We start from the raw sequence: 16,560 nt of genomic DNA, 5'->3' as shown, positions 1-16,560 counted from the left end.
GTGTTTTATAGTCTAACTGGCTTAGTAATATGCTCTGAGTACATACAAAAAAATCAGTCTATAAGTTACAGAAAATTAAAGAAAGAACACTTCAAGCAGTGAAAAGTATCAACAAAACTCCTTGTTGGAATTGTCCAGTGAGGTGTATACTCCTCAGCTGCGACCTTTATGGTAACCTTTATGGTTGCTAGCTTTGTACTGTTTGGTGAATTTAGCTTACAGTAGTTCTTAAGGGATTGTTTCATCAGGATGGGAAAATATTGTTAGCTGGCTCTCCAGTCAGATCTGAGAGTTGAGGAAGTACCTAACATAGAATTGTACGTGTCCTTGTAATGAGCAGAGTGGGAAGACGGGTTGTGCTAGTCTGTGCAGTTCTGTGCAAGAAATGTGACTTAATAGAAGATGAAAGAGGCTTGTTGAACCGCCTATTAAAAAGTGTTGTTCTAAATCTAGCTACCATACAGAATTGTAGTTTAGCAGATTTTATGAACTATTGGTGCAGAAGATACTGGAGTGGAATGTAATTGCACAAAAGTTTAGCGTTTGTCCTTCAGTAATTTGAAAGCAAAAGGCTTTGACAGATTATATGGATGACAAGCCTGTAATTTACTAATAACTGACTTTCCTTCTATGACTGATTTATTTCAACACTTTTATTTTATAGAATAATTTTCCCCATCCAGATTTCACAACTGCCTTTGGAATCAGTCTTATGTCTGACTTTGTTTGGAATCCTAAATCAAAGTAGTGGAAGTTCTCCTGATTCAAATAAGCAGAGAAAGGGCCCTGAAATGTTGGGTCAGGTTTCTTTACCTCTTTTTGATTTTAGGCGGTAAGTATCCAAAATATGGGTAAGCATATTAATATGATTTTATTCTATATAAAGTTTAATCTGCTCCCGTAATTATAGAATCTGCTGCTTTGGTGCTGAATGTATTAGAAAGTGACAAAGGTAGCAATCTTGAACTGTATTCATGTGGAAATAACACTGTCAATTAAATATGTTATAGTATTTCCTTTTAACTGGTGAAAAACCTGCAGGGGTATGTTGAATGTTTGGATTAAAGCGTTAGTAATACCACTGCTGACCCATGATAACATGGACCAAAAGAGGTCATCTTAGCACCACAGTTTGTGCAGCATGCAGCAGCTGAGGATATGATCACAGTGTGAGTAGTCTTTCAAGGAATCCACTGACATTCAGATCAGGATCTGTTCCTTCTAAATTATACGTGGTTTAAGTATCAATAGGCATCACTGCCTGCTGAAATGATAGCCTTCCTTCTACACTGAAAGAGTGTAGTCTTGATGAGTGTGGCATTTCATGAGTTTTAAAAGTATGCTATATTGGCCAGAGACAGTTCAGTTGCTATTCGTGTATATTTTAGCAGATGAAGTGCAGACAGCCAGTACATGAGTGATAGAGAATGCAAAAGAAAGTGTTTGCAGCAAGCAATGGATTCAGTAGGAATAGTGTCAAGTGCAGTACAAAACAGAGCAGAATCCTGGCAGCAGGTAAATGTACTGTCCTTCCCTGTCACTGGATAAGAAATCTGCCACAAACTGTTTTGAGATAGGAAAATTAACTCTTCTTCACTCGTTTCTGTTTGTAGATCTAAATATGGTGATGGCTCAAACTTTTATAGATAAAATACTTTTAATTCAGGGTGTGCAGTATTTATAAGTACTACTTTTTTTAGAGCCATCTTTGTCTTGGCTGTAAAATATTTCATGCTGTGTGTTTCAGTGAGTTTATGTATGTAGGAACCAAACTAGAGGATTAAGTTTGATAAAATATATCTTACCTTTTGGAAAGATTAATTTTTCTAGCCTGAACATACGTATGTTTTAAAATACGTATGTACTTTCATAAATAGGCAAAATGAACCATTCCTGCTATTAACCTGTAAAAGTAACAGAGATCTTTCTGGTCTTTCTTCAAGTGCAGTTGCAGATCCTCTTATGCTCTTTTATCACTTAAAATGGAAAGCGTTCTATAATTTTCCTCAGTTAAGTGTTCCTGGATTTTCCTTCTACTTGCAACTTGCATTGCTAGGTGTATTCCAAAGTGCTAACTGTTCTGGTAGCTCGTTTATGAACCTTTAATAAATAGGCTTGAACTATGGATACCAAAATTAGGCATAATGTTGCAGAAGTGATCACACCATTGTGAAATAACTTTGGGAGTTCCACTTAAGATTTTATTTTCGTAAGTGATTCTGACTTCCAGATCCTACTAGAAGCTCATATTATCTACTTGTCAGCGAAGACCCCTAATCTTTCTTGGTCTCTTACTACTCTCTATTGCTTATGTCTTTACATGTGGTTTGCATCCTTTGCTTCTACACGGAGCTCTGTGTGTTCTCTTTCTGCTTTTGTATGCTGATCATTCCAAAAGGCTGCAGCTATCTAGCAGTTTAGGCACTGCTGAACTGCAAAGATAGCTTGCAGCTGCTTTCTGTCTCCACTGAGAACTCAATCTATTTTCACAAATGACTCTTCTTTCAGTCTTCAATCTAAATATTGCACTTTGATCTCCTAAGTGCTGCATTTCATAGTATGTGATCACAAACATCTTTTTTTTTTAATTTAAATTGCAAAATTAGTCTTATTTCTTGCTGCACCATACTGTCATTGTAGTTAGCCTGGGGAGAGAACTGTATTTTCTGTTTATGTAGAGTACTGCAATAGGGTGTGTTGCACAAGAGAATGCTGAATGGCCTGTATAGGGCAGCTATAGAGTTGCTAGAGTCTAATATACTTGCAATCTACAGAAATTAAATCTAGACTTGTGTAATTACAGATATGAGGCAAATATTCTAGTTGCAGTTGGAGGCAGGGGCTAAAAACTGTAGCTAACTAAACCATGGGAAGAACAAAAAGTCATAGATAGGCCTCAATATTTCTGACTTGTTTTCTTCATAGCAACCATTGGGCTTTTTCAGATGGTATTTTAGTAACTAATACTCTGTTGAAGCAGATTGTGACGTAATACCTGTATATGCTTTTTCTCTCAGATTGCTATCTTGTGGGACAAAGCTCCTGCAACTCTGGACTTCGTTACATCCGAGTCATGCTTCAGGGACGGCCAGTAAGAAAGAAAATATGGGAAGAATAGTACTGCAGGTTATATATGCTTCTGATTTGTCCCGACTGCATTTTTGTGAATATTGTGGCTAATTTTTACAGGAGTGGTAATAGATCTGTTGTTTTGGAGAAAGTGTAAATATTAAGTCGTATTTGTTAGCCAGCATAGAGTAGCAGCTACTAAACTTTAAGGGCAAAGAATGGAAAGCTGCTGTAAACATATGCATTTACAATCACTCTGTTGAAGTTGAAAAAAAAATTGCAAATGCCTTGGTCTTAGATATCTGTTTATTAGTACTGGCAGAGAATATCTTTTGAAACACAACCCATAGAGATGCATGTGAAAGAGGAATTGTCTTGGCCCAAATGGTAGCAATTCCAGTTTCTTCACAGTATGCAAGTGCCTCTCATCCTCAATTCAGTGTCCAAATTTCCCTAAGAGAAGGTACCTTGTTAGGCATGACTTCACAGTCCCAACATGTCATTAGAGGCGATGGTTAGATTGAAACCATTCAGTGTGGTTTTTTTTAGTAGTTCTTGGATTAATCTCAGCTCTAAGCATCCTCACTTCACTTCAGAAGAGAACTCCAAGTATTGGATTGTAAAACAATGCAGTTGTCATACAGTTAAGGACAGTAGTTATGTAGAAGAATTAAGATGGGGAAAAAAATTCAGGAACCATACCTGAAAACTATTACACATGCAGAACAAAGGAGCTGAGATGCCAAAAACCTGATGCTGCTGGAAGGGGAGGCTCTCTGCACTTTTCTTAGGAGGTTGTTGGTTTTTTTTAGGTTGATTTTCCATCCCATGCTTTTGATATTGAATATAAAATTCCTCAAGCTGCAAAGACTACTGTGCATCATTCCATAGAAGCATTAGAAAAACCACTGAGAGAACGTCTCCTTGCCATTCTCTCTAGGGATAACACTATTGGGTATGTTCATCTCTTTGTAGCTCTGGTCTGTTTGTACATGACACTGTGCAGCTAGGGCGTAGAATGCTCATTTATTCTGGAGATGTTTTATTATGCCTCTATTATATTTTTGAAGGTCTTTGGAGATTTAATCAAGAGATTCGACAAAACCTGTAAAATAATGCTGACTTCATAAATTCATTTGTATTTTCTGTGGCTAGCGCTGTAATATTCTCCTACTACTCTGACTGCCTGTTGCTTATGCCTGTTCCCACTTGGTATTTCTTCAGTTATAAGGAGCACTGGCAGTTTCAGCAGAGGCTGTTTGTACTCCATGAAAATATTTCTGACAAGTTTTCCTAGTCATCTGCACCAACCTAATGTTAACTGCCTGTTTTTTTTTCTGACTTCACTAAAATCTATTCTTGTTTTATGCAAATTACAGCTTTGAACAACTGTTTCCATAATGTTTGAGATTTGTTTTGGCTCTGCTGTAGACTTGCATGGAGGAAATAGCCATTTTACAAGTCATGTAATTTAGTGTGTAAAATTGTATACAGTGGCATTGGGGTTACTTGGGTGATGCTCTTTAACTTGCAGTACAAACTGAAATGTCTTTGTCTGCAGGCTATCAAAAGAAGATAAAGAATTTCTGTGGGAGAGGAGACATTATTGTCATGGTCATACTAACAGCTTACCAAAAATACTGGCTAGTGCCCCACACTGGGACTGGGCAAGTCTTCCAGAAATATATTCATTACTTCAGCAGTGGCCTCCTTTATCACCCTTAGCTGCACTGGAACTACTTGATTCAAAGTAAGAAAACAAAATGAAGCTTTGTTTATGTGTCACACAGACACAATAAACTTAATGTGGATTTGTGGTGACTTTCTAGGTTTGCTGATCAGGAGGTGCGAAATACAGCTGTGAACTGGATAGAAACGTTAAGTGATGATGAATTAACAGATTTCCTCCCTCAGTTTGTGCAGGTAAGTTGTTTACTTTACATTTACTGTTGACGCCACAGTTGTAATTTTTTACTCTGGAAAATCCAAAGGAGTCCCTGGCTAGTAGTCATGGAAGTGCAATTGCATGACTCTATACTTAAGAACCTTAACTAATGCGTTGGGTGGAAAACAGTGTTAAGTAGATGGTTGCTCTGTGACTGTCCCCTCAATTGGTGATGGTTCTATCAGTGCCCTAGTCATTAAATCTGTTTTTATCTGGAATTTAGACCCCATTTATTTCATTTTCTTTACATTTAGGCGTTGAAGTACGAAACCTACCTGGACAGTGCTCTTGTCAAATTCCTTCTGGCTCGGGCATTGGGAAATATTCGAATAGCACACTACCTTTACTGGTAAGATGTTCTCTGTTCCATTGTTCGTGTAATGTTTGTTGTAAGAGTAGTATTTTCAGAAAAAATATTCTGTCTTAATGTTGAGGTTCATGACAATGCATGTTACACCAAACGGAAAGTAGAGAAAATACAGATCCTGTTTTTTTTTTGTGAAGAAACAGATAGTGCCCCTACAAAGGACAAACTTCTTACCTTTTATATCATATATGTGTATGTATATAATACGTACTCATTAAAATAAATTACTGTTTAAGTACTGCATTGTTCACAGTATCTTCTATGTGAAAATTTAATTCAAATCTTGTATTTCAGGCTTCTTAAGGATACATTATATGATCCAAAGTTTGGCGTAAGATACGAGCAAATTCTTGGAGCCTTTCTTTCAGTCTGTGGGAAGGGGCTAAGAGAAGAGTTGGAGAAGCAGACCAGACTGGTGCTGCTTTTTGGAATGGTAGCAGAAAAAGTAAAGCAAACAAGTGTATCAGGTCGACAGGTACGTATATTAAATTTTAGTATTGTTAAAGAAGATAAAACCGGGTATGCTCTCAAAGCAAATTCACTCAGTTATCTTTTTAGTCTAAATTTGATAAAATGATATATATATAATATATAGAAAGATCTGTGAGTCTGCCTTCTAGCAAGCTAATGGGTTAAATAAATCAATGTCTGTCAAATTTGTTGTCAGTTGAAGCATAAGATTGTATGAGGTGATGGGGTAAGAAAGAAGGATGATTTCTGTGTATGATAAGCTGGATGTGGATTTAAAGCTATTACTGCTGAAGAATGATCCAGTTATGCGAAAGAATGGGATATCTATTTATATGCTAATAATGAGTTAACATTTTGATACAGTGGAATGCTACCATCTGTTTTAGTAAAAAAAAAAAAAGTGTGGTATTCGTATTGTACTGCTAAGTTTATACATTTTTAATAAGTAAAACAGCAGTTGTAACTTCTTTTGATTCCTTTGGTGCTGAGAAGCTAAAATACTGGCTGTAATATGTTTCAGGATAACTTTGCCCAGAAGTTTCCCATAGATGCTCCAGTTAGGAATTATCAGCTGAATTTTTCTTGTTTGATTGTTTGCAGACTGCCTTACAAAGTGGGATGGAACGTGTGCAGTCATTTTTCTTGAAGAACAAATGCCGTTTGCCTCTCAATCCCAGTCTTGTGGCAAAAGAACTAAATATTAAGGTATAGGTTGTTGTTTGTTTGTTTGTCAAAGTTACACATAGGCAAAGCTTCTACAAATAGCAAAATTAATTTACTTTCTTGAAAGGCCTTTACATTAGTTGGAGAGTTCTAATTAAAAATGCTGATTGAAAGAGGGAGTAAAATTAATTAAGAAAAGAAAAATTATACAAATACTTATACCAGGGGAAGGTCCTGTTAGTAAATAATTAAAATGTGATTATTTCTTCAGACCTTTTCTGCTTTGAGACCAGCAATTGTGGCTGTAGGAGAGGAATACTCAAAAGCGTATGAGAAGATCTTGTTTTCAGTAGTAATCAAAAGAGAAAAGTGAATAACGCTATAAGGATAAAACAATGAATAAATACCGCGAAATCAGTGAATGTGCCTGTTACTGGTTGTGCCAGGGAAACAGGCAGTAGCTTTATTTCATTATAAAAGTCCAACAAATGATAGTGTAGAAGCTGATAAATGAGTTTTTGCTGAACTCTGCAAAGTTTGACCGTGTTTGCTTCGACAGCCTTGATTATATCATTGTGCGTAACTGAGAATCTAAAGGTCCGTGAGCATGGGATTTAATCCAGTGTAGATCCAGAGTTCCCTTTGCTTTCCTTCTCTACTACAAGTGTCTTAATTAAACCGTGAATATGTATTTGAAAACAGATAAATGAGAACATAGTGAAAGGCACAAATATCCAGTTTTTATGGTCTTAAGTTTTAAAAAGTTGCTGGTAAGATATTTATCCATGTTTTACTTATTCTTCTATGCAACACAAAACATTACTGTGCTGAACTGTTGGCTCCTGTACAAGAATTGAACAAATATCAGCTAAAGGGCCCTTTGTTCAAAGGAAACACTTTCACCACAATTGCAATGTTATAAGTGTGAATATGCACATTGTGTCATACGTGCTTGTTGTCAGAATGTCATGTTTCCTGCACTAGCCCTTGTAGTCCTTTTTGAATAGTAACAATAAATCTACTTGTAGGCATGCTCCTTCTTCAGCTCCAATGCAGTACCACTGAAAATTGCACTGATAAATGCAGACCCTCTGGGAGAAGAAATTAATGTGATGTTTAAGGTAGGCCTTACATGTGTATTGGAAAAATGTTAAATGGTAGTTGATACCAATGAAAGAATGATTAACTTCAGCATAGATCAGTATGCTTGGATACTTTGTAAGCTTGTTCTTGTACATCTAGAAACCGTCTCATCAGTTCCACGATTAGGAAGAGATGTCTGAAGATGGCTAGTTTTTTCAGTAAGCAGCTCAATTTCATAACTGTACAATAGGAAACTTCCACCTTAGTGCTGGCATGACACCACCTTGAATGAACGTTTCAGAATCTTGAAAGTATCCACAGAATTTCCTTTTTGGGTGGCAAAGAATATATTTTACGCATGATACATCTGTCATAACTGCTTAAGACTTCTTTAAAGCTGTGTAGGAGAACTGGTAGTGGTAGGAGTTACTGCTGCTCTCTTTTAAGGACAGGTATTCCAGGGGAAACTATACTTTCTCGCATCTTCTCAGAGTGAAGTCATAAGGCTTTAATTATAAAAAGGAATAAGAAGAGATGTAGCATTTTCGTAAGGTATCTTTAAACATTACGATTTCAGAAGCTAACTAACATCTGAACAGGTTGTAAGATGTGAAAGTCAGTATACTGCATGTGAAACCTTAGCTTGTAGTCTAAGTGTGTAGCTGGAAGGAAATAAGCAGGGTAATGTATCCTGCACTTAAAATGTAAAGCAATTAACATCTCCAGTTCAGTTCTGCTGAAAGCATATCATGTTTCTGTTTAACTTCTGTATTTCCATTAAGGTTGGAGAAGATCTGCGACAAGATATGTTGGCTTTACAGATGATTAAGATCATGGATAAGATCTGGCTGCAGGAGGGACTGGATCTACGGATGGTTATCTTCAAGTGTCTCTCAACTGGAAAGGATCGAGGTGCAACACAAGATGCTGCCTGTTACTTTTGTGCTTGTCTTTCACCCTGCCCAAATTTTTGTCATGCTCACAGAGAAAATTTCTACTCAAAGGCAGGCTCAGGAAACACTGGAAAGCCAAAAGCCTTCCTTACAAGGAACTTCAGCACTCAAAAGTCTAGCATGTTGAATTGTCTGGAATTTCCTCATGGCAGAGTAGCATTTAAATGTTTCTTCTCAAGTCCTGAGATTTTTATGCATTCTACCGTAGACGAATAGTGGCACAAATGTCACAGTAAAAGGATAAGGTTTTTCCTGATATTCTTACTGTAGCACAGGAAATCAGTGGTGCAACAGCAGTTTTGATTATGAAAGGTATTTATGGAGTGAGAAAACATTCAAGTCAAAACTGAAATTCCAAGGTATTCGGAATCTGCTGCAACTGAGTCAGGGAGCATAGAAATGTGCAATAAGAAGAAAAACTAGACTTAATTCCTTTCCCACACCACTCACAGAATTACTGTCTTGTGCTACTCAGAATTCCTTGGGATTATGAGGTTTTTAAGTTAGAAACTTTAAAGTTACAGAACTCTGAGTATAAATACTGCCTCACGTCATGGACATGATTTATGCAAGTTAAGTCACTAATCCTCTACAGATAGCCAATAGGAAACACGGGATCTTTAAAGAGGGTCAGCACAAACTTATCTCTTCGGTCAGAACAGCATGATGAAAACTCCCAAATACGTATATGAAAGAGTTGAAAATTCAGGTTGATGAAACTAGACCAAAAGCTTCAAATTATGAAAAGCTTTTGCTTCTTAAAGAAGCAGATGGCATTTCTTCCTACTTGGAGCGATGACTTGATTGCATAGCATGTTGCATTTTTTTGTTGATACTAATACTAGTATCCCTAAAGTACTTGAAGGATTCAAGTGAAAAGTAAAAATAGACATAAATTGCAGATTTTCTCATAGTAGCTCTTGCCAAGATAGAATTCAAGCTGTTTTAGTAAAATGTTTTCTTTTTATGATCTAGCTCTACAAATATTTCTAGTAAATGATGTCTCCAAAATAAGGCCGCATATAAATCCCACTTTGCCTTATTTATGAAGGCAGGCTGGTCTATTTCAACACTCACTAGTAGAAGTTACTAGGCTGCTAGGCTGTGTCTTTGAGAAATGACAGTATCAAAATATTTTACAGTTATTAGTTATAGACCAATACTAGCTTATGTACTAGAGAGTTTGTAGTTATAGACCAGTACTAGTTTATGTACTAGAGAGTAATTAGGTGGTAATGCTTTGAGTAAAAGTATAATATATGTGTGTATTTAAACAACCATAACTAGTTGTAATAAAGTAAACCTAAATTGAATCTCTATGTGCTTCATGGCAAAGCATTGTAATGTAGTTTGCAGAAATGCTTCATAGACTAATAGCACTTTTTACATCTAGCTGGATTTTGAAATAAGCTAATCTTAAATTATGAAATCAATCACTGTCAATAAACTTCATACCAAATAGTGAAAATGCACTATAACTTATGGAGATGATGTTTTGTTATATTTTATATGAAGGTATGGTAGAACTCGTTCCTGCATCGGAAACACTTAGGAAAATTCAAGTGGAATATGGAGTGACAGGTTCTTTTAAAGACAAGCCTCTGGCAGAATGGTTGCGAAAGTATAATCCTACAGAGGAGGAATACGAAAAGGTAATTTTTTTTCAGTATTCTTCTTTTGAAGGCCCTTTAAAATGGGATAAATAAGGATTGCTTTTGAGAGAGCAATTCTTGTTCCTGACCTTACTTTGAGGTTTTTGTTTTAAAGCTTTAGGAAACTCAGTTTTTTCCTATTCTTCAGGAAGAGTTGATGAAGACCTCCCTTCTGAGGTCTGCTCCAAAAGTAATGCCTTCTGCTGTATTATGTTGGTTCAGAGGCAGATGTTGGTGGTATGGCAGTAGAGGTTGAACCTTCCTGCCCATATTCCATTCCATCTTGTTGACGATAGGAAGGAATGCCAGCTGCTCTTCATTGTGGTTTAGGAGCAGGGGTCTCTTGGGACATAGAATACCAAGAATAAAATGTTTCCTACTGATTAGAGTGCTGTTAATATACACTAGAGAATAAATCTCATGTACCCCTCCCTTCACATATACTACTTACACTTTGTCTCTTGCCTTCAAATCCTCCTTTATCTGGCATTTATTTAAAAAAAAAAAAAACAACAAAGCAAACATGTTTTTTGCTGGAGATTATGATTTCAAAAGATTTTTGCAAAGCCATCCAGAGAATGCTGTCCAGAAAAAGGTAAATTTTAGGACCTGTTTTATCTGGCTTGCATTTTACCCTTGTCAAGATTGACTGTTGAATGCATGGATGCTGTTTCTCCATGGATGTTTATTCTCAGTTCATTTTCTTTTTTTTCTTTCCTTCCCTTCCCAGGCTTCAGAAAACTTCATTTATTCTTGTGCAGGATGCTGTGTCGCTACTTACGTCCTGGGAATTTGTGACCGCCACAACGATAACATAATGCTTCGAAACACAGGGCATATGTTTCACATTGACTTTGGAAAGTTTCTGGGTCACGCGCAAATGTTTGGTAGCTTTAAAAGGTATTTTCCATTGCTAAGCAGAGAATGAAGTGATTTTTTTAATATATATTTTAATAAGCATTAACATTTAAATTCCTGTGACATGCAGTTTTTAGTATGAAGCTAATATCTTCCAATCTAATCACTGAGTTTGCAGAATGCCCTCAAACTTGCTTGTATAGAATTAATTCTGAGAAGTTTCCAGTTTTCCATTTTCATAATCTCATCTCTAGAATTTCTTTTTTTAAGTCAAAGCACCTAGGCATAGCTTTCAAATAAAGTTACTGTCCTAGCTTCTGGTAGGTTGAAATAAGGATCAATATTTAACACACTTTTCAAAACTGCATTAATTCTTTAAGAATTTCTGTGCTGAATATGCTTAAATCTCAGTGGGGATTTTCTTGAAACACTTACAAAAGCCAGACATCTTGTGTTTGTGTGTTGTGGCTTCTAGAAATGAGGGATGAAAGGCACTGTAATTTAACCTGGCCTCCAAGTGTTGCTCCAGGAGATTCTGAAGTAGGTCCATGGGAATGTGCAGGAAACCTGAGTAGCTGAACCCAACCTAGAAAAGTAAAGTGGTATTAATGGGTATCAATACCTGGGGGTGGGAATGGAGGGAAGCACGTGACAAAGTGAATAGACCTTGTAAGTAACATATGAATTATGTGCTTTTATGAACAGGGATCGGGCTCCATTTGTGCTAACATCTGACATGGCTTATGTCATTAATGGTGGTGAAAAACCCACTATTCGCTTTCAGTTGTTTGTGGATCTCTGTTGTCAAGCTTACAATTTGATAAGGAAACATGCAAACCTCTTCCTTAACCTACTTTCCCTGGTAAGCATTTTTATTAACGTTAGTTGAAATTTGGTCTGTAATGTTGGATAGTTATTAAATCCTAAGTTCTTTATGTGCAGGAACTCTTGACACGTTCCTTTAAAAGCAAGAAATATCAGATGTACATTTTTAGGAAGGTTGTATGTGATGATTTTTTTTAGGCTTCTTTTTTTAAACTACCTACCTGCCTCCTGAGAGTTTAAAATTAAGAATATATACATATTAAGAATAAATATTCTATGGTATATATAGAATATTAAGAATACATAATAATGAATTACTCTGCAAAGGGGACATGATTTAGCAGAGAGTTGTTAGAGGTTAGGGTAAGATGGTCAGGTTGTGGTTGGACTTGATGATCTTTAAGGTCTTTTCCAACCTGAGCAATTCTGTGATTCTATGAAAGCTTTGTTAGCTGCTTTTAACTCAGCAGAAACACACAGGGGAATAGCTGCTGATTGAAAGTAATCGTTGACTACCTCTGTTAGCATTAAGCAATTTATCACAGCTTCAAATGACTTTGAAGGTCTAAGAGTTTAATTATTTCAGTGTAAAATCAAATTTTATTTGTTAAAACTGCACATTAATTTTCCTGCAGATGCTTTCTTCTGGGTTACCTGAACTAAGTGGGGTGCAGGACTTGAAGTACGTCCAGGATGCTCTCCAACCTCAAACAACAGATGCAGAAGCTACCATTTTCTTTACAAGGTACTGGCTAAGTGAGGGAACGAAAATATCCACCAGTATCATCCTTTTAGTGGGAGCCCTCTGCTTCAGATCAATGTACTAAAGATGTTGCAAAGGTGGCTGTAGAAGTTGAGTAGTTAGGTTATGCAACCAAAGAACACCCATCACCTAACCAGTGAACTGCAAAGATAAGATCAGTTTCATGTATGATTAATAGCTGTGCTAAAATATTTTGCCTTTAAGAATTACCTTGTGCAAAAGAATTGCTTGAAATAGAGTAATTCTGTTCTGCTGTTTGAGAGTCACATTTTGAATGCATCCCAGATTGCTTAATAGTAGTGTACATGTTGATATCCTTGAAATGCATGCAGTATAAAGAAGCTTTTCCAAAAGCACTTCTGCCCACTGGGGAGGGAAGGATTACACTTCCAATAAGAGCAAATCAGTGTGTGCATATAGTGTAAGTGACTTGTTGCTGTGTGACAAAATGTATTACTCTATCCCACTTTAAATGGGGCTGGACTGGAGTGATGAGGAGGGTTTTGTGTGTTATAGAATTTGAAGTTATTTTATCTACTCCAGGTTGATTGAATCCAGTCTGGGAAGTGTTGCCACAAAGTTCAACTTCTTTATTCATAACTTGGCTCAGCTGCGTTTCTCAGGACTACCTTCTAATGATGAACCCATCCTCTCATTTTCTGCTAAAACATATTCTCTTAAACAAGATGGCCGCATCAAACAGGTGTCTGTATTTACATATCAGAAGAGATACAATCCAGATAAGCATTACGTAAGTATGTGGAATCTGTTTTTGCACTCAATGCAACCATATTCTTTCCCATTTTTTTTTCTGTTGCTGTTTGTTGTCTTGGATTGGTCAACCCCAAGCTCAATTTTCCTCAAGTTGTTTTAAAAAGTGAGCTAATGTATATCTGTTTCCAAGTTGTTTTTGCTGCAAATGACCTAATCTGGCAGACACCAATTAGGTAAGGTAAAGCTTACAGAACAAAAGAAAAGCTTTATATGGAATTGCTGCATTATGAATGTATTTGAGTACTCCAGTTCTAAGCCAAAGCAGTGTTTGATCTTCCAGGAAACTGCTGAGGTAATGGAACATCCTTCTGTTTAGTTGCACATTTTAAAAATACACATTTGACTCATTTATGAGTTCACTGAACTTAATTTTCTGTCCAATTTCTCAGCTTTCATTTTTCCTTTCTTAATGAGATGAATAACTGAGTCCTGGGGATGCATCTCAAGCATTTGAAAGATTTCCTTTTATATAAGGCAATGTATGTACGTTTGTCTATCAAGCTGTTGCTTTGAGAGTCTGGACCTGTAAATATTCACAGTAGTTCCAGCTGTGTCTAGATGTATTACATTTTGTACACCTGATACAGAGTATGAACTTAAAATGAGGCTTAAAATGGAGAATGCTGACAGCTTAGCCTTAACTGCTTTTATCTCATTGTCAGATGTAGAGCTGCTTTATGGGAAAATCATGTAATGTTACTTTGCAGTAACATTTCAGTAGGGTGATTTATAATTCAAACTTCAATATGAAATGCAAACACTGGAAAATTTATGTAGGAGAAAGATTACCAGAGTAGAAAAAATTGAATGTTTAAAAAAGAACAGTATTTAAGTAAATTCTTTAACATTACTACTACTTTCTATCTTTTTAATGTGCATTTTTGGCAGATATATGTGGTGAGAGTTTTGAGAGAAGGACAAGCTGAGCCAACTTTTGTTTTCCGAACATTTGATGAGTTCCAGGAACTCCACAACAAACTTGGCATTCTTTTTCCACTTTGGAAGTTACCAGGGTATGTTTCTCACTCATTCATCACTATAATAATGAATTCAGTAAAGAATGATCCTAGTTAGGGTGGAGTTAAAGATAGCTGAGACAAAACTGCTGAGCAGTGAACTAGACCTCAAAGGTGGCAATTAAGGGAGAAAAATATAATATTCAAGATTGAAGGAGGAAAACTAGAGGAGCTATTCTGTGCCTTCAATTTGTGATTTATCATTTGTAACAATTACCTATAACAGTTTCCTACCTTTTCTTTAACATCATTATATATTAGGATGCCCGTGTCTCCATTTATGATCGATGTCAAAAATAGACGTCAACACTTCAGGATGGAAATTAGAATGAAATTTAACTGCACTACAGAAAAATTAACTGCAAACTTCACCTTGTTCTTCTCTTATAGCTTTCCTAATAAGATGGTTCTGGGAAGAACACATATCAAAGACGTAGCTGCTAAAAGAAAAGTGGAGCTCAACAGCTACATACAGAGTCTGATGAACAGTTCTCCAGAGGTGGCAGAAGTGAGTTTAAGTAACTTAAGCAAATCCAGGGGAGGCTTTTGGATCTTAGTGCTCGTTAACATTTAATCTAATATATAAAATTTCTTCCAAATTTAGTGTGATCTTGTCTATACATTTTTCCATCCATTGCTTCGTGATGACAAAGTGGAAGGAATAGATGGAATAGCCAGATCTACAGGTAGGTCATGTCTGTGGGGCAAGAGGTGGAGTATTTATAAACTGGGTGACTATAGTATGACACTTTTAAAATGTGATTTATAAAGAGTCTTTTGAAATTAACTGGAATTTTTCCTCGTTGAGAAGTGTGCACATCTTCCTTTCCAAATATGGTTGCATACAATTCCAAGGAAATAAAAAGCATGCCAAGAATTACAACAGTACATGTGATCACTGGGCTTGCTTATGGCTTAAGAAAATCATTCAAGTTTTTGTTCTGATTTTCCAACAATCTGAACAAGAGAATGCAAAAATCATTAAAACCTATCGCCTTGCCATCTTACTGGGGAATTAGAAGTGTAAATCAGAAACCGAACTTAGTCTAAACCGTGCATTTATTTTTCTACCTGTATATAATTAGTGCAGTACTGATGAAAACGTACAGATATTCACAGAGGAAATAATTGTGTATTTTTTCAGATGCAAGTCCATCGAGTCCTACCTCAGGCAAAGTGGGTGGAGAAGTGAAGCTATCCATATCATACAGAAATAGCACTCTGTTTATCATGGTGATGCACATCAAAGATCTGGTAAGTAAGAGAAGAGAGAAGCTCACTGCCAAAAACTATTTTGTCAATTACCTTCTGGACTTACGATCTGCGTAGGAATGATGAGAGATATCTCTCTTCCTCCAAACTCTCCCACTGCAAACTTACATCAGCTGCTGCTTTTGATCTGCCTGGTGGTTAAGACTAGCAATTCGAAAGTAGTCGTGTAAGCGTGCAATAACTACTTTTCCAACTCATCTTCTAACACGTCTTGGTTTTGGATTCCAGGTTACAGAAGATGGTGCAGATCCAAATCCCTACGTAAAAACATACTTATTGCCAGACACGCACAAAACATCCAAACGCAAAACCAAAATCTCCCGGAAGACGAGAAATCCAACTTTCAATGAAATGGCAAGTTCAATTTTTTGTAGCAACTCTGTATGGTTTGCTATCATCTTTTATTCTAAGCAGTAATCGAAATCTTGTCTAAAATCACCCTGCAAATACATATATAAATCCAAAATGAACTTGTTTCCAAAACTTTTTGTGCCTTGTTAAAAAAAATAAAGAATAAAATGGGCCTATGTTACAAATTAGCAGAAATTTCTTAGACTTGACTTTGAGGAGTGATGGTGAGAAGTGAAAGAGTCTTAAAACTAAAGATTCTTCCCTCGATTCATTGATTCAGAATGTGGAAAAGAATGAATTCAGAACATACCACAGGTAAACAGTACTTCTATCTAAAAACATTGGTCCTTTTAAACACTTAAGAGCACGTAATGAAATATGCATGGGCTTCAGCCTAGCCTCAGAAAAGCAGACGTATGGAATGGCCGCGATCTGCAATTCAACATCAGTGGTGAGGCAGGCAGAAAAAGGAGCCACCTGTGTCACTTCATTTGAATA

General features: G+C 36.5%; 1 protein-coding gene and 1 long non-coding RNA gene across 9 annotated transcripts in view; one reads left to right on the top strand and one right to left on the bottom strand.

Moving 5' to 3' along the window:
* PIK3C2A (phosphatidylinositol-4-phosphate 3-kinase catalytic subunit type 2 alpha) overlaps positions 1–16,560 on the top strand; it is a 65,574-nt gene that overhangs the window by 46,794 nt on the left and 2,220 nt on the right. For all 8 annotated transcript variants that reach the window (XM_040701355.2, XM_046941999.1, XM_004941407.5 and 5 more), the window contains 20 exons: positions 665–832; positions 3,018–3,126; positions 3,882–4,024; positions 4,631–4,819; positions 4,899–4,992; positions 5,269–5,363; positions 5,676–5,856; positions 6,453–6,557; positions 7,544–7,636; positions 8,381–8,510; positions 10,067–10,203; positions 10,934–11,103; positions 11,767–11,923; positions 12,522–12,631; positions 13,193–13,400; positions 14,312–14,436; positions 14,830–14,947; positions 15,044–15,125; positions 15,584–15,693; positions 15,940–16,065. In XM_040701355.2, the coding sequence (XP_040557289.1) occupies positions 665–832; positions 3,018–3,126; positions 3,882–4,024; positions 4,631–4,819; positions 4,899–4,992; positions 5,269–5,363; positions 5,676–5,856; positions 6,453–6,557; positions 7,544–7,636; positions 8,381–8,510; positions 10,067–10,203; positions 10,934–11,103; positions 11,767–11,923; positions 12,522–12,631; positions 13,193–13,400; positions 14,312–14,436; positions 14,830–14,947; positions 15,044–15,125; positions 15,584–15,693; positions 15,940–16,065 (2,650 nt within the window). The remainder of the gene's footprint in view (positions 1–664; positions 833–3,017; positions 3,127–3,881; positions 4,025–4,630; positions 4,820–4,898; positions 4,993–5,268; positions 5,364–5,675; positions 5,857–6,452; positions 6,558–7,543; positions 7,637–8,380; positions 8,511–10,066; positions 10,204–10,933; positions 11,104–11,766; positions 11,924–12,521; positions 12,632–13,192; positions 13,401–14,311; positions 14,437–14,829; positions 14,948–15,043; positions 15,126–15,583; positions 15,694–15,939; positions 16,066–16,560) is intronic.
* LOC112532499 lies at positions 11,148–15,968 on the bottom strand. Its single transcript, XR_003075361.3, has 2 exons — positions 15,745–15,968; positions 11,148–11,647 (listed from the first exon to the last, which is right to left on the bottom strand). It is a non-coding gene; the product is annotated as an uncharacterized LOC112532499 (long non-coding RNA).

Source organism: Gallus gallus, chromosome 5, assembly GCF_016699485.2.
Source record: "Gallus gallus isolate bGalGal1 chromosome 5, bGalGal1.mat.broiler.GRCg7b, whole genome shotgun sequence".
In the NCBI taxonomy this organism is placed as follows: Eukaryota; Metazoa; Chordata; class Aves; order Galliformes; family Phasianidae; genus Gallus; species Gallus gallus.
The sequence above is the reverse complement of the archived record's forward strand: the minus strand, read 5'-3'. Positions and strand labels throughout refer to the sequence as shown.